Source organism: Rhinatrema bivittatum, chromosome 2, assembly GCF_901001135.1.
Source record: "Rhinatrema bivittatum chromosome 2, aRhiBiv1.1, whole genome shotgun sequence".
In the NCBI taxonomy this organism is placed as follows: Eukaryota; Metazoa; Chordata; class Amphibia; order Gymnophiona; family Rhinatrematidae; genus Rhinatrema; species Rhinatrema bivittatum.
The window spans coordinates 427,578,461-427,602,400 of NC_042616.1; the positions used below are offsets into that span (position 1 = coordinate 427,578,461).

The 23,940-nt window shown below is 44.3% G+C and overlaps 1 protein-coding gene across 1 annotated transcript in view; it reads left to right on the forward strand.

Annotated features, from left to right (window-relative positions):
- LOC115084890 (cytochrome P450 2D17-like) overlaps positions 1-17,225 on the forward strand; it is a 59,380-nt gene extending 42,155 nt beyond the window's left edge. The window contains exons 5-9 of the mRNA XM_029590279.1: positions 4,817-4,990; positions 7,250-7,391; positions 11,489-11,676; positions 12,717-12,858; positions 15,971-17,225. Coding sequence (XP_029446139.1) covers positions 4,817-4,990; positions 7,250-7,391; positions 11,489-11,676; positions 12,717-12,858; positions 15,971-16,149 — 825 coding nt within the window. The 3' untranslated portion in view covers positions 16,150-17,225. The remainder of the gene's footprint in view (positions 1-4,816; positions 4,991-7,249; positions 7,392-11,488; positions 11,677-12,716; positions 12,859-15,970) is intronic.
- Positions 17,226-23,940: the final 6,715 nt, after the last annotated feature.

Below are 23,940 nucleotides of genomic sequence, written 5' to 3' on the forward strand. Positions count from 1 at the left end.
TTGCATCATTTACTGAGATCCATCTACGATGGCTTTGATGTTTCGTCTAAGACTTCAGCAAATGGCTTGGCAGCCAGACACCTGGTTACGATTTAGTGCCATAAGGGATGATGTCCATGACAAGTTGGCAAATTTACCATGTCATCCAGAAAATTTGTTTGGAGATCAGTTCACTGATACTGTAACAAAACTCAAAGAGCAGAAAACGGTAGTTCTTTCCTTAACATCGCCGCAACGTCAAACTACTTCATGATGCCAATATTCTGCCTCTACTCCCAATCGTAGGTCTTCCTATAAGACCTTTAAGCCTTACACCTACTATAAGACTCAGAACAATCAGCTATCAAGGCAACAGGCTTAGCAGCAGCAGCCACCTCGCCAGTGTACTAGAAATCCTAGACAGCCACGGCAGCAATCCGATCCTCAACCCGCAAAGGCCCAGTCGAGTTTTTTAAAGATTATAAAGCCACCATCACCACCTGTCGGAGGAAGGTTGTCCAAATATCTTCCAGCCTGGAATCACGTTACGTCGGATCAATGGGTCTTATCAATAATACAGCAGAGCTATGCCCTCAATTTCTCATCCCTCCCAACCCTTCCACACTGGGTTCCTCAGAAACCATTCATAACTCACAAGGAGCATATCCTACAAGAAATCCAAGTTCTCCTGCAGAATCACTGCATCCAGGAGCTACCTTCCCAGGGATTTCATCAGGGATTTTATTCCCAATATTTCCTAATTCTCAAGAAATCAGGAGGTTTACATCCAATTCTGGACCTACGTTACCTCAACAAACACCTCCACAAGGAGAAGTTCAAAATGACTTCTCAAGTCCATTCTTTCATCTCTTCAACCCGGGGACTAGATGTGCTCACTGGACTTGAAAGATGCTTATGCTACATACCGATGCTCCCCAGTTCCTGCTGTTACCTTTGTTTCCAGGTGGACAACCATCATTTCCAGTACAAGGTTCTTCCATTTGGCCTGGCTTCGGCCCCCAGGGTTTTCACCAAATGCGTGGCGGTGGCGCACCTTCGTCGACAGGGGGTGCAAATATTCCCCTATCTAGACGATTGGCTCCTAGTAGCATCCAATCCAGTGCTACTATGGACGAATCTTCTATGAACAATTTCTTGCCTAGACAATCTAGGACTTCTGATCAATTACGAGAAGTCTAAGCTGGAACCCACTCAAACTTTACAATTCATAGGAGCCTGTATCAATACGATCCAAGACAAGGCTTTCCTACCTCACCCGAGAGCATTAGCTCTCTCCACACTGTCTACAACTCTACTTCATAGTGCAACAGTACCAGCTCGACAAGTCCTCACTGTTCTGGGACATATGGTGGCAGCCATTTACGTGGTTCCACACACATGCCTTCATATGTGGTTCCACACATTTACGTGGTTCCACACACATGCCTTCATGCCTCCAAGCCTTCCCTGAACCACCAGACAATCACTAGCTGGCCTTCTTTCTTACCCAGTCTGTCACTCCGCTTCTCAAAGAAAAAAAATAAATGGACTCTTAGACTTCAGATTAAAGCACCGTTCTTAAGTTTGTAACTTGTACACTCTACGGTAAAATTACTTTACTGGCCTTTTCTTCTTTCCAGCTTGTTGCAAGCTTCCAAGTTCTCGCCCCCTGTTGATTGTAACTTTGACTTATTCCTGCTTTGGTTATCTTTCGTTTACGTGAATTTGTTACTCTAGTTTTTTCCCTTTGTTAAACTGTAAACCGATCCGATATGGTAATCTACTATGAAGGTCGGTATATAAAATTGTTAAATAAAAAAAAATAAAAAAAAATATGTGCCAACTACAATGGACTCAATATCTACAGCCATTGTCCACACCCGTTTCCTTGACAAACAGCATGAAGCGGGACCTATGATGGTGGTTGCTCCCACTAACACTTTCAACGGGTTCCCTACTGAGACCCCTTCGACATCAGGTGATACTCACAGAGGATGGAGAGCTCATCTGGAAACATTCCAAACGCAAGGTCTATTGATCTCGAACAAACGTACACTACATATCAACCTTCTAGAGCTCAAAGTGGTGGAAAATGCCCTTCAAGCCTTCGAGAATTCCCTACAAAGAAAGATAGTCATGGTGCACACAGACAACCAAGTGACCATGTTCTATATAAACAAAGAAGGAGGTTCATGGAAGCTCTGCAAGGAGGCAGTTCAAATACTGGAGTGGGCACACCAAAGATCCATCTCACTATAGGCAACTTATCTGCCAGGGATTCACAATTCCAGAGCGGACAAACTCAGCAGAATTTTTCATCCACATGAATGGAAGCTGACCATATGTCTTGAAGACATATGGTCAGCTTCCAAGACACTTTGCAATGTGGGATCTCCCTGCATTCGATCTGTTTGCAACAGAGAACAGAAAGCTGGAGAACTTTTGGTCAGTTTAGCCGAGCCCTCTCAGACTAGTTCCAGATGCCTTTCTCATCGATTGGTCACACGACCTACTCTAATCATGCCCTCTGATGCCACTCATCTCTTGCACAATCCAGAGATGTATCGAGGACCAAGCGGATCTGATCCTAATCGTGCCAGCATGGCCACGACAGCCATGGTCCAGTTACCTGCTGCGACTATCAATCCACAACCCAATTTCCCCGGGTGACAATCCACACCTTCTCACCCAGGACAAGGGAATGCTACTACATCCTCTTCACTCCTTCCAACACATCACGGCATGGAGATTGAAAGGCTCGCTTACCAACGCTTAAGCATTTCTCCTATCCTTCAAGACATATTGTTGTCCTCTGGTAAGTTTGCCTGGTCGACAGATTCCTAAAGAAAGTGGTCTCTCTACACTTCCTGATGTACATCATTGGGTATTGACCCATTAACTTGCCCGCCTGAACGGCTTCTCTCATATCTCCATCTGCTTTACAGCAAGGGTCTTGCTACCTTCTCGCTACGAGTACATTTAAGCGCTATAGTTGCTTATCACACACCTCTAGATGGAGAACCTATTTGTCATACCTTAGTTTCCCGATTTATGAAAGGAGTATTACACCTCCGTCCACCTGTACGCAAACCACCGGTACCATGGGACATTAATATTGTTCTTGAACAGCTGATGTTTTCGTCCTTTGGACACTTGTCACCTTCGCTACCTCTCATGGAAGGTGCTTTAACTTTCGCAAGGAGAGTTAGTGAGTTACAAGCTTTGGTACACTACCCTCCTTATCTGCAATTTCACCATGACAAGGTGACCCTGAGCACTCACCCTAAATTTCTGTCAAAGGTGATCTCCAGTTTCCATATTAACCAGACCATCACCTTACCCACATTCCATCCAAAACCTCATACTAATGAGAAGAAGTAACACACCTTGGATTGCAAAAGAGTACTAGCGTATTACAAAAAATGCATGCCTTCACAATTATTTCTTTCATTCAATCCAAACGCACAAGGGCATCCAGTGAGAAAAAGAACTTTATCTACATGGATATCAAACTGTGTACAGTTTTGTTATCAACAAAGGTCGCAAACTTTATCTGAAACCCCTAAGGCGCATCAGGTGCATGCTATAGCAGCCTCACTCGCCTCGCTACATCAAGTACCTATCATTGACATCTGTAAAGCAGCGACATGGTCATCGCTTCACACCTTCACATCCCACTATTGTTTAGAGAAACAAATGGTGAATGATGCTCTAGTGGGGCGGACTATCCTACAGAAGAGCACAGATTCCATATAATTACAGCCTTCATGGGAACTGTCTGCTATGTTCATCATATTGAGCAAAAAGAAAAGTAAAGTACCTTGCTTGCTCAATACGTCAGCTGGGGACTCCCAGACAGCATGGCTAATTCAGCTGCTTATCTACATGAAAAGAGCTAGTTTGCTTATTGTAAACGGCGTATATAGCAGATGAATTAGCCATGCTGACCCGCCCGCCTCCCCGGACAGTTCTAGCATACCTAACTTGCTTTGATACTGACTGAGGAGACTGAGGTAATCCTGTCAGGATACAGGAGGGAGCTCCTGGCTGAAAGACTTTGAGAGACTTAGAGCTCTGCCACCCAGTGGCACAGAAGACGTACCTAGACAGCATGGCTAATTCATCTACTATCTACGGAAAACACAGTTTACGGTAAGCAAACTTGCTTGTCACGCTAATAAGGAGGCGCTAGGGTCAATAACGCATCCCTAGCACCTCCTTATTAGCAAAGAGGTGGCTGACAGCAGGTCCCAACAACCAACGCTCTATTTTACCGGTGTCTGTTTCCGAACCTACGGACAGCCACGGGTTAGGAAAATGGACGCCGGTCAAAATGAGCATCCATTTTTCTAACCTGCTGACTGGCAGGCAGATTTTTTTTTTTTTTTAAATTTTTGTTTCTTCTGACTTAATATCGCTAGGATATTAAGTCAGAAGAAACAAATTTAAGGATCTAGGATATTAAGTCGGACAGTGTACAGAAAAGCAGTATTTTGTTTTTCTATGCACTTTTCCAGGTTGCTCAGAATTTATCTCCTGTCCTTGGGCAGGCATTACTTTCAATATCCCAGGCAACTAATTAATAGGCTCATAAACATTCATTTGCATGTGATGAGTGCTATTAGTCTATGGGGGGGTTGGTCGCACGTTTTCAACGCAATATTACCCCTTACAGCATAAGGGGTAACAGATGCGTGGCCAATCGTGTGGTAAATGGTGCGCTTGGCCAACACACCATTCTGTATCGGCCTGAATGCCTCTTTAATATCCCCGTAGCTCTTGCTTCCAGCTCTTCTATACTTGCTGTAGATTTAGGATCTTTTCCTTTGTTTCCTAGATTCTAAACTTTGTACCCTGCCTAAGGCATGTGCCTGGGCCTCATCAGAAGCTTATCCAATGCATACATGATCTCTTTGGTTTCATAAAGGAGATCATTAGAGAGCACAAGGAGAGCTGGGACCCAGCCCAGAAAAGGGATTATATTGATGCTTTTCTGGAAGAAATAGAAAAGGTAAATATCAGTGGTTAAAGATCATCTTTGGAACTGTTGTTTTTTGGGGGTTTTGTTTTTTGGGACTGCACTCTTTTCCTTTTTCTTCTCTCTCCTCTTTCCTTCTTCCCTTTTTCCTTTTCTCTCTGCTTTTTTCCACTCTTGATCAGTCTTTCTCTGTCATTTTTTCTCATAACCTGTTTTTCTCTTCATCGTTATCACTATCTTTGTTTCACACTTTTCCAACAAAAGAGCTCAAGCATGTTACAGCAGGTCATCATTTAATAGGGAAGTATATTCATTTATTATGAATGCACTAAATTGGATGAATGAGACTATTTTCAGTTCATTGTACATGGAACGAACCAAAAATGGTCTCTCATGAAAACACCCTAAAATTTTCAGGCATTTTCTTTTTTGAAAACAAAACAAAAAAACAAACAGCCTTCCAGCCCTTCTACCATCCCCTCCAAAAGCCATGTAGGTTAGACCAAGTCCAGACAGGACCTGCCTGGGCTTCTCTGACCCTCTCTTGCCCTATAAATCCAGTCTCTGGGCCCAGGTCTACCTAGTTGAGTTGAGCCAAGGCCAGCCAGGGCCTCCTTGAGACCCTCTGAACCACTTCGCCTAGTTTGCCAGGGCTAAGGTTTTCCCTGACCCTCTTCTTACTGCTTCTGTGGAGAGGGGATGCTCATTGCTCCTACCTGCACCATTTCTGTTTAAAAATGGCGCCGACTGCCTGGAGTGGCATCACTTTGGAGCCATCCTCAGGGTGACCTGGGATATCTTTTGTTAAAGGAATTGGTGAGGGCAGGAGCAATGGGTATCGCTGTCGCTACCAGCATCACAAATCTTAGTGATGAGACTAGGGGCACTTTTTTATCCTGGGTGAAGTGTGGCCAATTGGATTTGTCTTTGTGCTTCTGTTTGTACTTAAATAGCAGTGATTACCTTGCTGAGATGTAGTTTAGATGCTGTACAACAAAGCCATCTCTTGAACATACTCAGATACGGCTAGAGAATTTTAGACTATCTGACACAAGGTCCTAGTCCATAGAATACTATTCCAAGAGAATTAAGACTGATGGAAAATTATCTTGGCTTTAGAAAGCTCTGTAAACCCTGGATTTTTGATGATGCATTTGATTAACCTTTGTGGATAGTATGATGTGCTTAGGTTCAATTGGCCTGCAGTTTTTTAAATCTGTGGATTTGGGTTATAATCGTCTTTTAAAATTATCATTAATGGTAAGACCTGGTGCAGGTTGGCTTTGACTCTAGGACTCAAAGCCCAATATATATATTTTTTTTTTTTACTTAGTCTGAAAGTAATCAGATTTGTGTGGCTTGGTCTCTCTCTTGTAGATCCATGCTGCTTTGAATTTTGTAACTCACTAGAATGAAGATGCCGTACTATCGTTTCTTTTAGGGATGACTCCATTGAGTTATCCACCATGGAGGTCAGGCTAACTGGCCATGTAATCCCCAACATCCTCCCAATTTCCACTGTTATAAAGAGGGACATCAATTGCCCATCTCCAGGAGCTGTAGCCAGAGTGACTGGAGAGCTCTTCGGTGAAGCTGCCAGAACCTTTTTGAGCCCCCTTAATATCCTGGTACTGCCTGGTCCTTTTTATCTCTGTTTTCCAATATCACCTCTTCATTTCCTTTTCTCAACTTGTTTTACTGCATAAGCTGCTTTTTTCCCCCCTCCATTTGCACCTTTGCTGTCCTTGCTGTCTTTCTTGCTTCCTGCCGCTTTCCCATAAATGCTTTCCTGTCCTCTCCTTTCTGTGACTCCTTGTGAATGCTAATCATTATGGGAGTCATTTTTCACACTTCCCACATAGCAGCAATGTCCACGAGTGCTTTTTACCCCAGGTCTTTTGAACCAATTTTCAAAGTCAGTGTCGCTTTCATTTTTTGAAATTACCAAAGGAAAAAGTGCCCAGAGACTTGCACCTGCCTTTTTCTGTGGATATGTTTTCTGACTGAAAAGTGCCTGTAGTTTTGAAAATCCAAAAGCCAGCAGCACTGGTTTGTCCCCGACCCAAGCGTGCCCCAGGAACATCTCCACAAAAATGCGGGTAAAAGTGGGCTCGTCATGGACCTGCACGTAGTTTTACCTGCTTACAGGGTGCGTAGCTTTTAAAGAGATCACTTTCATGGGCAAAATGTTTGCCCTTAAATTTTCTGCCACCTCTTATGAAAACCATATCTGTCTTTTATTTATTATTATTTCCCCCTCTTCTCTTACAAACCTCATTTATGTTCATGCAGGCTAAAGAGGACTCTGAGAGCAATTTCAAGGAAGCCACCCTGGTTGCTATAACTAGTGACCTGTTTGCAGCTGGCACGGAGACCACCGCTATCACCTTGCGCTGGGCACTGCTGCTCATGATTCTCTACCCGGACATCCAGAGTAAGAGGGTGCAATGGAGGGAGAAAGGGGGTTATAGAGCATTACAAGCTCTGGTACAAACTGTGTCAGGAGCAGGAATATCTGGGGAAAATCCAAAGACGAGACAAACCCATCTCACTTTTTATCTTAGAAGACTGTCGCACAAGATGTCACAGGTCATTGGAGATCTATTAAAAGGGATTACTCTGGCACCTTGGGTACCATTCACAGAGCAATAAATGAAGAGACCGTGCAGTCTTAAACGTATCTGAACTTTGAAAAGCTCTTTCCTTACCTGATATGTTCCTTATGATATGCATCTAACGCGTTGAAATCTAGAGGCATCCACTGCTTTGTGGCATGTAAAACAATGCCCTGTACAATATGTGCGTGTGTATATATATATATATGTGTGTGTGTGTGTATATATATATATATATATATATATATATATATATATATATATATATACATATATATACATATATACATATATATGTGTGTGTATATATATATATATATATATATACATGTATACCTGTGTATGTATAGTAATGCATTGTGAAAATGTTAAAGCAGTTCATGAAAACTGAAGTGCATTGCATTGTTACCTCTTTCTTGATTAACAGGAATAGACATTTTTAGAAATGCTTGGAGAGATCAACTGGTTTCAGCTCCTATGATGTGTGAATGTCAGATCTAGGTTTTACTGTGACAAAGCTTATTACCCAAAAACTTTCAGAATGTTATGAAATGGGAGCTGAAGTCCTAGGATCCCCCCTCTCCCTCCACCAACCCCATTATCTGTTTCTTATACGCAGGAGCAAGGTAGTCTTTCTGGAAAAACCAGGATCCCAATTCATAATTATGTAAGAGTTAAACAGGGCAGACTCCATCCCAGGAAAGGCTGCAATATCTCTTCTCACTATCAAACAAGTCATACAGGAGCCACATTCAAGATTTATTCCATCACTGTAACTAATTCTGTGAAAAATGGGGAGTGGTCACTATTCATAGATCAACTGCTTCCCCAACACAGGTTCTGGAAAAAAGATGGAGGATTGAATAAGCATTTACTTTGGTAAATGAAATGCTAATCTTATTTTTATAAAAACCTTGGACTCTATTATGTTTGCAAAGATTTACTATTCGGTACTAGTATCAGAACACAGTTGTTTTCTCAGAATTCAGAGGTTGCAGAATGCATTTGCACTGCTGACTTTATGCATGACTTCGGGGAAAGTTACTTTATCCCTCTGAGCATCTGTGACCCAGGTGGAATGAGGTGGTTGTCTTGATATATTTTTCCCAATTATCAAATGTTGTTTTAAAAAATATTAAATGCTGATACATTCAGCAACAGATTGAATAAGCTAATGTTCATCTGGCCTATGCTATAATGATGATTCTGGTCCTGTTAAAACACACATATAATGAGGCAGATTTTCAGAGCCCTGCTCGCCTAAATCCGCCCAAAACCGGGCGGATTTAGGCGAGCAAGGCCCTGCGCACCGGTGAGCCTATTTTACATAGGCCTACTGGCGCGCGCAGAGCCCCGGGACTCGCGTAAGTCCCGGGGTTCTCCGAGGGGGGCGTGTTGGGGGCGGGCCCAGTCGTCGCGGCGTTTCGGGGGCGTGTCGGCAGCGTTTTGGGGGCGGGTACAGGGGCGTGGCTACGGCCCGGGGTGGTCCGGGGGCGTGGCCGCGCCCTCCATACCCGCCCCGAGGTCGCGTCCCGGCGCGCAACAGGCCCGCTGGTGCACGGGGATTTACTTCTCCCTCCGGGAGGCGTAAATCCCCGGAGAAAGGTAAGGGGGAGGTGTAGACAGGGCCGGGCGGGTGGGTTAGGTAGCGGAAGGGAGGGGATGGTGAGAGGAGGGCGTTAGAGGATTCCCTCCAAGACTGCTCCGATTTCGGAGCGGCCTTGGAGGGAACGGGGGTAGGCTGCGCGGCTCGGCGCGCGCCGGCTATACAAAATCAATAGCCTTGCGCGCGCCGATCCAGGTTTTTAGCAGATACGCGCGGCTCCGCGCGTATCTACTAAAATCCCGCGTACTTTTGTTGGCGCCTGGAGCGCCAACAAAAGTACGCCAATTCGCGCATTTTGAAAATCTACCCCAATGAGCGCAGACAGTAGCATAATCCTCATTTGGTGATTTATTTGAGTTTTATATACCGTCATTCGGTAAAGCCATCATAACGGTTTACAAGGTTCAATTTGCAATACATTTAACAATTGAGCAAAAAGTATAACAGAATGCATATTAAACACACATGAGAAACCTCCAGTTACAAAGATATTAACTAGAACTAGCACTATGGATTGCACAAAGGGGGTTGTCCCTTTGGCGCGCCCCTTCGGCGCGCGACGCCTGGTGCTCCAGCGCCGTTTAATTGTCCAGCGCTGTCATCAGTGACGTCGGGGGCAGGTCTCCCGATCGGAGATCTTACATGGCTCTTCCCTTTTCAGTTCCAGGTGAATTCTTACTTTGTTTTTCTTTTTTTCTCATGGTTGTAGGTATTGCAGGGTGCTGCCTGGTGGTGGTGGGTGGCCTCCCTGAGTGATGGTGAATGGGTAGCAGAGCAACCCTTGCTTTTACTAGTGGCTCTGGGGCAAGGCCGAGTACCTTTTAGCCTTCCTGCCAGAGTTAAGATGATAAAGTCTCATGCTGGCAGGTGGATGAACTCCTTGAGCCAACAGATGGCAGCAACAAAGCTGTCCCAAGAAAATAAGCAGTGGGGTCAGAGCTCCACCTGGCCTTTTACCAACTTGAAGCCTCTAGAGGAGGATGGGGTTTCCAAATGTTGATTTGACCCTCGCCCCCAATTTTCCCATTGGTAAAAAAAAAAAAAGTTGTAAAATACAAACATGACCAACCGTATTTATAATTCATTCATTTTCACACAAAATAAAAAATACAACAAAACATTCATTCATGTTTTAGTTTAGAAACTAAACTCCCCCCAAATTCTTTTTCTTGACTTTCATTGCAGAAAGTCAAAGAAGCAAAATCTAACAGATGTGAAATTCCACCCTCTCTAACGCACTGTCCCCTAAAACTCTTCATCTTCTCCAGCCCACACTCACTCGCTCTACAGGGGTCTCCAGCGTAGAAAGGGGCAGGAGCGATTCCCAGTTGTTGCAGCCCCGCCAGCTCCAGTTTGAAAATGGCCAGCCCTGAGGCCGGCAACACTTTGTCTTCTGGCTCCTTAGCCCACGGTCTTGCGATAAAAAGTGGCGCTGACCTCGGGCGGGTCAGCGCCACTTCCAACCAGGAGCTGGCAGAGCCGAAACAACTGGGAATCACGACTTCCCCTTTGCACGGCAGAGCCCCAGGGGAAGGGGTAAGTGTGGTCTAGGGGTGGCAGGAACTGTTTACTTTTCATTTTTCTTTTAGAGGAGGGGTTAATGTACTCTTCAGCAACTGAAACCAAAATAAACATTAAATAAACAAAAACCTGAATAAAACAAACCCCTGAAATGGGGAAAGTCCTCTCCCCTACCACCAAGAAACACATTCCTATTTATAATCTCTCTATAGAGTTATAAATACAATTATTTTTTTCAAAGTTTAATAGCCTGCATAGGTTTGGAGGCTTTTCATGCACATTGTTCCCCTTTGAAAATGAGCAGCCACAAAGCCTGCACACCCCAAAGAGTCCCATCCACTTTGCACCCGCTATTGTGCATGGGGGCAAAAAAATCACCGCTCTGCACGTGATTTTACTCCCCTGCAGCCCCCGACCTAAACCCATACAAGCTGCGTTTGAGGAGGGTGATTTTCAGTCAGGCCACTTTTACCCTGTTAAATACTTTTGTCAAAATTGCTCTCTTCAAATAGTTTAAAAATTTCCGTACAGGGTTGTGGCAGACTGTGAGACTTTCTGCCGCCTCATGCCTGCAGGACAAAGCAGGACCGTGCTTCCTAGAATAAAGGTGGCACACTGGGGATGGACAAGAGCAAGGCTGGGACCATAGGAAGCACAGTCCTGCTGCCAGCAGCCACCCAGAGGCTCTCATCGCACCCATATTGCCTTTGAAACCTGCATACTTCACCCTCTGTATAGATGGAGCTCTGTCCATCCCCCCGCCAGCATAAAGTCTCCCTGTGTTTCCAGGCAGAGTCCATGAAGAAATTGACCGGGTGATTGGCAGAGACAGGAGACCCGTGATGCAGGATCAGGTGGACATGCCCTTCACCAACGCCGTCATCCATGAAATTCAGCGCTACGGTGACATAATTCCCATGGGACTGCCTCATTTCTCGTACAGGGATACCGAGATCCAGGGCTTCTTCATCCCTAAGGTTCGTAGAAGCATAGAATCTGACAATAGATCAGGGCCTCTGGGCACGTCCCAGCTGCCCCAAATTACTGCTGTATCACAGAATTTATTTTCCACTGTGACAGATCGGCGATGTTTGATATGTCTTCTGGAATTTCTGTCACTGCTTCTACCACTTATACTGAGAGGATGTGCGATACTTAGCCACCTTTTCTGTGAAGGACTCGTCCTACTCTCGACTTAATCCCTATCCAGCCTCAAATCATGACCTTTTGTTCTAATCTAGAACTTATTTCCTATTGAAAAAAATATTTACCTGTTGTGCATAATTTGTGCTTCAGGTATTTGAATGTCTGTGTTATTCCCTCCCCCCACCACCACCATTCTTTTAGGCTCACAAGTTTTGTTAAATCACACTCCTTAGCAAGACACTTCCCAGTGGGGAGTGTCTGAAAACACTATCCACTCCTAGTCTCACTGAAATCACACATTCAGGGTCTGAAGACGCTGATGTGTATAGCAAAGGATACTATGGTGACACTCGTACACATACCATGCTGTGTAATCAGGAAGGCCACGTTCTGTATCTTAGTATGGATCAAGCTTCACATAGATTTCTTCCCTGGCAGGGGTAGGTAACGTCGTCCTGGAGTGCCACAACTAGGACTGGTTTTCAGGATATCCACAGTGAATATGCATGAGGTACAATTACATGCACTGCTTCCATTTGTATGCAAATATAGTTCATGCATATTCAATGTGGATGTTCTGAAAACCAGACCCGAGCTGCTTACCCCTGTTACATCGCATACTCCTTCCCCCTTCCTGGAGCACACAGGTTAAGAATCTGGCATAAAACTGTCTTAGACTCTCGAATATCCCAAGTCCTCTGGTCTAAAATAAAATCTTTTAGCAGGCTCTTTTCTAGGCTTAAAGTAGCATCCAGTGAACATGAATTCTGATTTAGATGATTAGATCTTTGGAGCAGCAACCCAGTAACCATGCAGTTTACCTTGTACAACATCAATCTTGTTTTGTTTTTTTCTTCCCTTGGTATTAAAGGGGATGACCATCTTCATCAACCTATCCTCAGTCCTGAAGGATGAAACCTATTGGGAGGAGCCGCACCGGTTTTACCCCGAGCACTTCCTGGATGCAGAAGGGCAGTTTGTGAAGAGAGAGGCCTTCATGCCGTTTTCTGCAGGTGAGTATCGAACCTCTCTAAGATTTGGGATGCCCAAGAATTTTATTGGAGGGAGGCTGATTTTCCTAGACACCACAACTCAAAGACCTTCCAGACCCAGATGTAAAGTCATAGAAGTTTATTTATTTATTTATTTATAACTTTTATATACCGGCATTCGTAAAAAAAAACATCATGTCGGTTTACAGACAACTGAGAAAGGAAATTACAATGATAGATGGAGGAAGGATAGGAAGTTAAAAGGTGACAACTTTACTGTAGAGCCAACGGGCGCCACAGTTATTAAATGAGATTACATGTGGTTAACCAGGTTGGACATAAATTAATTATATACAAGAGGCGACAGAGTGGGGGGTAGTGCGGGGTGGGGGATGAAGCGCATAGGGGAGGCGGGGTGGGGTAGGAACTGTACAAGGGGGCAGGTGGTGGCGATGGGAAGGAGAGGAGGTGACTGAATATCAGGAAGCCATAAAATGGATGGGGTGGTGAGGGAGGGAGGGTGTGTAGGGGGGCGGGGGGACACTGTACTAGGGTCTTTCTGAGTTGAGTCTTTGAGTATCCCTATTTCTTCAAGTGTCTCCTCTCAAAAGCCAGGCCGCTAGACAGAAGCGATCCACCTGGTCGAAAAATATAGGACCCTGATGCAGCAGGTTCGGAAGATGGCCCAGCCGTAGGGGTCTTTCCACTGCTAGATTGACGAGATCTGCAAACCAGGGCCGCCGGGGCCATTCCGGAGCCACAAGAATTACCCATCCTGGATAAATCTCTATTCGCCGAAGAATCTTGCCTATGAGAGGCCATGGAGGGAACACGTTCAGTAACATGTCTTTTGGCCACAGAAGCACCAGAGCATAGATTCCTTCCGCTCCCTGTTACCGTCTGCAACTGAAGAAGTAAAAAGCCTTAGCGTTCATCCGAGTTGCCATCAGATCGAGATGGGGCACCCCCCATCGAGTGGTGAGGGACATCGTATCCAGGGACAGCTCCCACTCTTCGGGATCCAGCTTCTGGCGGCTGAGAGAGTCCACCTGAACGTTGTCGACCCCTGCAATTTGGGATGCCGCAAGCATGGATAAGCGTTGTTCTGCCCAGGCCATTAGACATTGCGCTTCGAGAGCCACTGGATGACTTTTGGTTCCGCCTTGGCAGTTGATGTAAGCCACCATTGTCACATTCTCCGAGAGAACCCTCATGGCCCTGTTGCGGAGCAGGGGAAGAAAACACTGCAACGCCAGCCACAGGGCCCTGGTCTCCAAACGATTAATCGACCACTGGGCTTCCGTCGCTGACCATTGTCCCTGGGCCGACTGAGACTGACAGACTGCTCCCCAGCCAGAGAGGCTGGCATCCATGGTGACTATCACCCACTGAGGTATCTCGAGGTCCACCCTACGCGTCAGATGCTCCAAGGTCAGCCACCAACCAAGACTGGATCTGGCGGAGTCCGGAAGTGTTAAGAGGATATGGAAATCCTCTGACATTGGGTCCCAGCGGGACAGTAACGCTGTTTGTAATGGTCGCATATGCGGAAAGGCCCATGGAACCAACTCCAGAGTGGATGCCATGGAGCCAAGGACTTGCAAATAATCCCAGGCTCTGGGCACCGGGAGGTCCAGGAGACTCCCAAATAACTTATTAGCTATTTTAAGGCTTGTTGCAGATTGGCCCCTTTGTATCTTCTGACCCCCAACAGACCTGGATTACTGTCAACAAATGCATTATTGCTAACTGAATCTCAGATTGTATGTTCCATAACATTAAAGCCATGGCTGCCTCAATGGTTTCCCTGGGATCAGTCTTTATTGAACAGCTACCTGAAGCCCTGTACATACTTTTGCATCCCATAAATATGCCAGGTTTTTTGGATATCCATAATGAATATGCATGAGAGATTTGCAATCACCACCTCTTGTATGCAACTATCTCGTGCATATTCATTATGGACATTCTGAAAATCAGGCCTGTTGAGGGCCGGAGTTGGCCATCCCTGCATTACTGCCTAGATCAGCGCTTCTCAACCCAAATCTATCTCATGTATGTTCATCTTGGCTATCCTGAAAACCTGACCAGCTAGATGTGCCCCAAGGACTGGGTTGAGAAGTACTGGTCTAGATGCTGTGCTGGAGGGACAGCAACTGTAGCCAGTCAGTACTGTGAAACCTCTTTAAAAGTTAAACAAATTTGTGGCAACGTCTTCCTGCAAACACCTTTTCATTGGGTTGTGTGGGAAGCTGAATACTAGGGACTACAAAACAATCTGCAGCTTGGGATTCTCCACAACTGTAATTGAGCTTCCTGCTTCTCCACTGAGGAAATTTAAGTGTACCTAAACTGCTTTTCTGTGCACCCTCCGACTTAATATCATGGCAATATTAAGTTGGAGGTCCCAAAAGTTAAAAATAAAAAATAAAAAAAAATAAAAATTTAAAAGCGGCTCGCGGGTTGAAAACTAGACGCTCAATTTTGCTCGAGAACCGATGCTGGCAAAATTGAGCGTCTGCTGTCAAACCTGCTGACAGCTGTCGCTCCTGTCAAAAAAGAGGTGCTAGGGACACGCTAGTGTCCCTAGCGCCTCTTTTTACCGTGGGCCCTAATTTAAATATTTTAGTTTACTGAATCGCGCGCACAGAATACTGGCCTGTGCGCGCACCAGGAGAGCGGGCGCTTGCATGGCCATGTGCAGTACACTCCTCATTCAGCAGAGCACAATGGTTTTATTTCAGAGCTATGGCATTTTCATCCTTTGTGCCATTGCATATCACCATCCACAAGTGTGTGACTGACTTGTCCTACTATCCATGTAAAGCAACAGTTACTGGTAAGTAACTTAAAATATGAGAGAGGAATAAATCAGGCCAAAGGAATGTACAGAGGTATACAGCACATTAGGCAGATGGTGATGGATGTGGTACAAATACTTCAGATTTGAAATAGTAACTATGGAATATGTGCAAAGAGGTGGAGAGATGGGCAATAGTAACAGGAGAATAGAATGGCTGAGTACATCTTTCATTACATCATTTGAAAACAAAAAAAATTACAGAGCTGAGTTGAAGTTTTTATTTCTTTCCTCTTCTGTCTCTTCTTCTCTCCCACAATCTCTCTCTGGCAGGTCGCCGCGTGTGCTTGGGGGAGCAGTTAGCCAGGATGGAGCTCTTCATCTTTTTCACCACCCTCATGCAGTGTTTCACCTTCCTCGTACCTGAGAACCAGCCCAGACCCCGAGAGGATCCTGTCTATGCATTCATGTACAGCCCCCACCCCTACGAGATCTGTGCCAAACTGAGATAACCTCCAGTGAAGAGCAGCTGCCCAGCAGGGTTTGCACGCCAGGACTTATTTTATATAAACTGCACGCAGGAATGGAGAAGTAAACATGACTCAGCAATTGTAATGACCCTTTGCCCTAGCTAAGACCGGCAGGTTAGTAAATTAGGGGAGGTGTCATTTGATACAGCTCCTCCCTTTGAGAGTGCTGGGTTGGCCATGCTCCTTGTGGTATAAAAGCAGCTTTCTCCCTCAGAGCGTGGGGCAGTGTGGCTTGAGTTTAGAGTTAGGAATAGAGTGGTTGCTTCAGTTGAATTTTGGGCCTACTTCTGGGAATCAGTCACCCTGCCTGCAGTTGCTGGAGAAAAGGTCAGGAAGCTGCCTTTCCAGTTCTTGGCTGGTTGGGTTGTTTTCTGGTTTGTGTTTTCAGGATTTGCAGTTGTAGGAAACCATGTGAGACCCTGGTTTTGGCCTGGAGAGAAATTATAGAGAACTCTCTCCCTGGGGAGGTCCAGGATAGGGAAGACCTGCCTCTCTCTAACCTATTTGAGGACAGAGATATGGTAGTGCCTGATGCAAGAGGATTCCGGTGTTTGAACTTGGTTATGGGGAAAGAAATGTTTGTGTTAGAATACCTGGGAGGAAGATTTTGCTGCCCCCTTTCTGCCCTGAAGGAGGAACATAGAGAGAGCTGTGGTGTTCCTGGTTGGATCCTTTTTCCATTGAGGGATCCTGAGTGACTGAGACATTCTGGAGAACTGTGAGTAAGACCAAATTTGAAACATTCGGAAGACACCCCACCCCCACTTGGAATCTTCTGCACCTTGGGGAAGTGAGATTTTGGGACTCTCACTGTGCAAAGACCGTTTTACCATTACCAATTTGAAGGATTTCCCCCCCGGCCACTTGGGAGCCTCACTTTTTCTATACCCTGGAGGGTGAGTGTTTCCCTTGCCCTTTGTAGAGAAAAAACACCCTTGCACAGATAATGGAAAGACTGAAAACTGTAAATGCCTTTTGTGATGCAAAGAACTGATATGAGCTTTGCCATTATTTCATACAAGAACTACTACAGTAAAGATTAATTTTTGGACACTCACCCAAAGTTTCCAGTGTAGTTATTGGCACTCGTATCACTGATAGTGGAAAGGAACTTATGCCTTTCCCAAGTAACAGAGTCTGTATCCCCCTGGCTAGCCAGTGCCTTAGAGGAGAATTACCTTCCCCCTGCCTGTAAAAGAACCCAGTCCTGGGGTCAAAGAGGCTTGTGTATGAGAGAGATTGGAGTTCGGACAATGACCCAGGAAATCTATGTTCCCATGCACCAATGCAAGCTGCAAGCAGGGGTTATATTTTACATACCACAAAAGTAATTAAGTGAAATGAGACAGTGGTCTTTGCCTAATTATATATAATTTTCTCTTGCATCACTAAAACTGTATCACCACTGGCCCCTTTTGTTTACAATATCAGCCGAATGGCTAAAGACTGTAAATACATGGAACCTAATCTCACTACTAAAGCTCATTTCTCCAGAAGTAGGGTTTTGTTTTCTTTTATTTGGACTCAGCAATTTCCTCCTGTTCCTTTGTACTTTCAGCTCAGTCTGAACCAGGGCTGGGATCCGGTGCCATGTTACACTAGACATGCAGTAATGATCTGCAGAGAATTGAGCCATATAACATCCTCTATGGCAGTCCTCCAGCAGAGCAGCATCAGGTTATATCCTGAAAGTCTGGAATCTGCCACACAAATATGGTGTCTGATGTCTCAGTGCCCTGGTAAACAAAGAACCAACACAATTCAGGAAACACATACCTAAGAACATAAGAATTTGCCATACTGGGTCAGACCAAGGGTCCATCAAGCCCATCAGCCTGTTTCCAACAGAGGCCAAACCAAGCCACAAGAACCTGGCAAGTACCCAAACACCAAGAAATCCCATGCTACTGATGCAATTAATAGCAGTGGCTATTCCTTAAGTCAATTTGATTAATAGCAGTTAATGGACTTCTCCTCCAAGAACCTATCCAAACATTTTTTAAACCCAGCTACACTAACTGCCTGGTGTAGCAGGAAGTGATCCTGTAGCAAGGACCTGCTCTCCAGGTGTGTATTGTCCTCTCGCACTGAGATCAAGTCTCCCAGGGCTACTGCCCAGGAGGGAAGGGTTAAGCAGCCATCATAGTTGGTGATTCAATTATTAGAAATGTAGCTAGGGTGGCTAGTGGACATGAGGACCGCCTGGTAACTTGCCTGCCTGGTGCAAAGGTGGCAGACCTCACGCATTACCTAGATAGGATTATAGACTGTTCTGGGGAGGAGTCGGCTGTCGTGGTACATGTGGCCACCAAGGACATAGGAAAGTGTGGGAGACAGGTTCTGGAAGCTAAATTTAGGATTTTAGGTAAAAAGCTGAAATCCAGAACCTCTAGGGGGTAGCATTCTCTGAAATGCTTCCTGTTCTACGTGCAGGTCCCCAGAGGCAGGCAGGGCTCCAGAGTTTCAATGCGTGGATGAGACTATGGTGCAGTGAAGAGGGATTCAGTTTTGTAAGGAACTGGGGAAGGGGGAGTCTGGCACTAACTTTTAAAAAGGAGATAGAGCAGCTTTTAAACTAGAACAAGGGGGAAAGCCGACAGTCACTCAGCAGTGCATAGTTTGGAGGAATGTATCCTTGAAGGATAATAATGAAACAGGAGAGTTAGGGCATCCCAACAGAGAGGTTCCAATAAAAGCAAACATAGTCCATGTGCCTATATGTAAAAAATCACTTAAGCTAAAGATTTCCAAATTATCCCTATCAACTGAAAAGCAGGTTGTTAATACAAACAAAAAACACACTTTGAAATGTGTGTATGCCAATCCCAGAAGTCTAAGAAGTAAGATGGGAGAGCTAGACTGTATAACAGTAAATGAGACTGACATACTTGGCATCACAGACCTGGTGGAAGGAGGATAACCAATGGGACAATGCTATATCAGGGTACAAATTATATCGCAATGATAAGGAGGATCAACTTGGTGGGGGTGTGGCACTTTATGTACAGGAGGGTATAGAGTCCAACAGGATAAAGATCATACAAGAGACTAAATGCTCAGTAGAATCTATATGGGTAGAAATCCCACATGTGTTGGGTAAGAGTATAGTGGAAGGACTATACTACTGTCCACCTGGACAAAATGGTCAGACAGATGATGAAATGCTAAGAGAAATCAGGGAAGCTAACCAATTTGGCAGTGCAATAATAATGGGAGATTTCAATTACCCTAATATTGACTGGGTAAATGTAACATCAGGACATGCTAGAGACACAAAGTTCCTGGATTCCAGTGGGAGCACTGAGAGGAGAGGATCACCTTGCTGGTGGCTGAAAGGAATCAGTAAATCTTTGCTTGGGACATTGTCTTTCTCAAAAGTATTGGGGCAAAGTTAACTATTTGGGAATATTATTTAGTGTGTTTGTGCTTTTAATAGTCAGTAAGGCAGCGAGTAAACAAGTCAGACTGTTTGTATTTTTAAATGGTCAGTCAGTAAGGCAGCTAGTAAGCAGTAGTTAGTGTTTGTTTAAAAAAAAAAAAAAAAAAAAAAGTAGCCAGAAGCTAGTAATAAGCTAGGAGCAGTGTATACCTAAGTAAAAAGGTTGAAAAGTTTAGTTCAGCTACTCACCTTGGAAAGGTGTTGAGGTAGTGTGATTTGGTTTGATTAGGTACCAACACTTGATAATCAAGAGAGCAGTGAGTCACTCTGGCTGACTAACTGAAGTTAGACTGTTTGGATTTCCCACCCCTTGCCCACCCACCCCTAGCTCATCCTTTAATTTATAGGCAGGTGCCACATTCACATAATAAAGAAAAAAAACCCAACAAAAACTTTGAGAGTTTGATCAAACCCCTGTAGGCCACTACCAGACATATATAGTGAATTCACTAATACCTTTAAAGGACGTTAATTAGACACATTCCTACTCCCGTAGCAACCTAAACCTTAACTAGGAACTGAACAAAATTGAGATGAAGGCAGCAGCCCAGAAGCAAGAGGGGGGCTTCCCAGTCTTTTGCATCAAGTGTCACATGTATGATTTTTTACCCGCCGGTGGGAAATTGTACATGTGATGCGATGCAAAGAGCTCCTGGCTCTCAGAGAACGAGTCCGATCTCTGGAGGCTAGAGTGGCAGACCTGGAGAAGCTGAGGCAGACAGAGAGGTATATAGATGAGACCTTCAGGGACATAGTAGCCAAGTCCCAACTTCAGACTGGCAGCCCTGGTGCTGCCTTGGAGGAAGAAGGTCTCATGATTGGAAGGCATCAACCTGGTGCAGCAGAAAAGGATCCTGTAGCAAGGACCTGCTCTCCAGGTGATGCATTGTTCTTTCGCACCAAGGATATCTTCCCAAGGCCTACTGCCCAGGAGGGAAGGGTTAGGTCGACCGTCATAGTTGGTGATTCGATTATTAGAAATGTAGATAGCTGGGTGGCTGGTGGCGTGAGGATTGCCTGGTAACATGCCTACCTGGTGCGAAGTTGGCGGACCTCACGCATCACCTAGATAGGATTTTAGACAGTGCTGGGGAGGAGCCGGCTGTCGTGGTACATGTGGGCACCAACGACATAGGAAAATGTGGGAGGAAGGTTCTGGATGCCAAATTTAGGCTCTTATGTAGAAAGCTTAAATCCAGAAACTCCAGGGTAGCATTCTCTGAAATGCTCCCTGTTCCACGTGCAGGTCACCAGAGGCAGGCAGAGCTCCGGAGTCTCAATGCGTGGATGAGACTATGGTGCAAGGAAGTTTTGTTAGGAACTGGGGAACCTTTTGGGGAAGGGGGAGTCTCTTCCGAAGGGATGGGCTCCACCTTAACCAGGGTGGAACCAGACTGCTGGCGCTAACCTTTAAAAAGGAGATAGAGCAGCTTTTAAACTAGAACAAAGGGGAAAGCCGACAGTCGCTCAGCAGCGCATGGATCGGAGAGAAGTATCTTCAAAGGATACAAGTGATGCATTAGAATTATGGCAGCCTGACAGTGAGGTTCCAATAATAAGAAAAGTAGTCCAAGTGCCTGTAACTAAAAACTCACCTGATTTAAAAAATTCTAACTTATCCCTATATATTAAAAAGAAGAATGAAAATGTAAACAAAAAACAAACTTTGAAATGTTTGTATGCTAATGCCAGCAGCCTAAGAAGTAAGATGGGAGAATTAGAATGCATAGCAATGAATGATGACATAGACTTAATTGGCATCTCAGAGACATGGTGGAAGGAGGACAACCAATGGGACAGTGCTATACCAGGGTACAAATTATATCGCAATGACAGAGAGGAGCACCCGGGAGGCGGTGTGGTGCTTTATGTCCGGGATGGCATAGAGTCCAACAGGATAAACATCCTGCATGAGACTAAATGCAAAATTGAATCTTTATGGGTAGAAATCCCTTGTGTGTCGGGGAAGACTATAGTGATAGGAGTATACTACCGTCCACCTGGTCAAGATGGTGAGACGGACAGTGAAATGCTTAGAGAATTTAGGGAAGCTAACCAAATTGGTAGTGCGATAATGGGAGACTTCAATTACCACACACAAACTGGGAGTCAGTGGATAACCACAAAAATAATCTAGTAGCAAAAATTGTGGAAATCGCAATATTGTAAATATTAGCCTAGGAAGGTGTCAGCAAGCCTGACATTATATGTCTTTGTGGCAGACACTAACCGGTCTACTCAATCATCCACCTTCATCGGTTTTTAATGTTTAAATACTGCAAAAATTATTTTTATTTTTATATTTATATATAAAAATTATTTTTATTTTTATAGAACTTTTTTTCTTTTTAACTAAAATTGTCCTCCATGGAATTCAAAGTATATCAGACTCTTATCAGACAGCTCGTTTTTATTGCCCTACACAGGCCGGTGTTTCGCTTGCTAAGCTTCGTCAGGGGCACATCAAATGATGTTATACCAAGAGTCAGTTTCCTACAAGAACCATACAATAATTAATTTATATATCGAAAGAGGAAAATTGTACTTATCTTAGTAGAAGCAAGGCTACCATTCAAAATGGACTTCACGTCTCAGCCATCTTGTCGAAAGGGGGTTTTGGAGGAACTGAAACCGAGGTTCAGGACTGCTTAAATTCACCTGAATTCTGACGTCAATGACATAAATCAAGTGTGGTTGAGAAATCATGAATTGAACAATGGAAGATCATTGAAAAAGTTGAAAAAGCATAATCACCCCAGAAAAGCATGCAATTCTAAATCATTGTTTAACCCCATTGGAGACACAGTATTGAGTCTATATATCCAGCGCTGTTCCGCTATAAAAATAATTTTTGCAGTATTTAAACATTAAAAACCGATGAAGGTGGATGATTGAGTAGACCGATTAGTGTCTGCCACAAAGTCATATAACGTCAGGATTGCTGACACCTTCCTAGGCTAATATTTACAATATTGCGATTTCCACAATTTTTGCTACTAGACTTCAATTACCCAATATTGACTGGGTAAATGTATCATCGGGACATGCTAGAGAGAGATAACGTTCCTGGTTGGAATAAATGATAGCTTTATGGAGCAATTGGTTCAAGAACCGACGAGAGAGGGAGCAATTTTAGATCTAATTCTCAGTGGAGCACAGGACTTGGTGAGAGAGGTAATGGTGGTGGGGCCGCTTGGCAATAGTGATCATAATATGATCAAATTTGAATTAATGACTGGAAGAGGAACAGTATGCAAATCCATGGAACTCGTGCTAAACTTTCAAACGGGAAACTTTGATAAAATGAGAAAAATTGTTAGAAAAAAACTGAAAGGAGCAGCTACAAAAGTAAAAAGTATGCAAGAGGCATGGTCATTGTTAAAAAAATACCATTCTAAAAGCACAGTCCAGATGTATTCCACACATTAAGAAAGGTGGAAAGAAGGCAAAACAATTACCGGCATGGTTAAAAGGGGAGGTGAAAGAAGCAATTTTATCAAAAGATCTTAATTCAAAAATTGGAAGAAGGATCCAACAGAAGAAAATAGGATAATGCATAAACTTTCGCAAGTTAAATGTAAGACATTGATAAGACAGGCTAAGAGAGAATTTGAAAAGAAGTTGGCTGTAGAGGCAAAAACTCACAGTAAAAACTTTTTAAAAAATATATCTGAAGCAGAAAGCCTGTGAGGGAGTCAGTTGGACCGCTAGATGATCGAGGGGTTAAAGGGGCTCTTAGGGAAGATAAGGCCATTGCAGAAAGACTAAATGAATTCTTTGCTTCAGTGTTGACTAATGAGGATGTTGGGGAGATACCAGTTCCAGAGATGGTTTACAAGGGTGATGAGTCAGACTACCTGAACCAAATCACTGTGACCCTGGAAGATGTAGTTGGCTAGATTGACAAACTAAAGAGTAGCAAATCACCTGTACCAGATTATATGCATCCTAGGGTACTGAAGGAACTAAAAAATGAAATTTCTGATCTATTAAAATTTGTAACCTATCATTAAAATCATCCATTGTACCTGAAGACTGGAGGGTGGCCAATGTAACCCCAATATTTTAAAAGGGCTCCAGGGGCAATCCGGGAAACTATAGACCAGTGAGCCTGACTTCAGTGCCAGGAAAAATAGTGGAAACCATTCTAAAGATCAAAATCGTAGAGCATATAGAAAGAGACATGGTTTAATGGAACACAGTCAACATGGATTTACCCAAGGGAAGCCTTGCCTAACAAATCTGCTTCATTTTTTTGAAGCGGTTAAACATGTGGATAAAGGTGAACCAGTAGATGGTGTATTTGGATTTTCAGAAGGCGTTTGACAAAAACC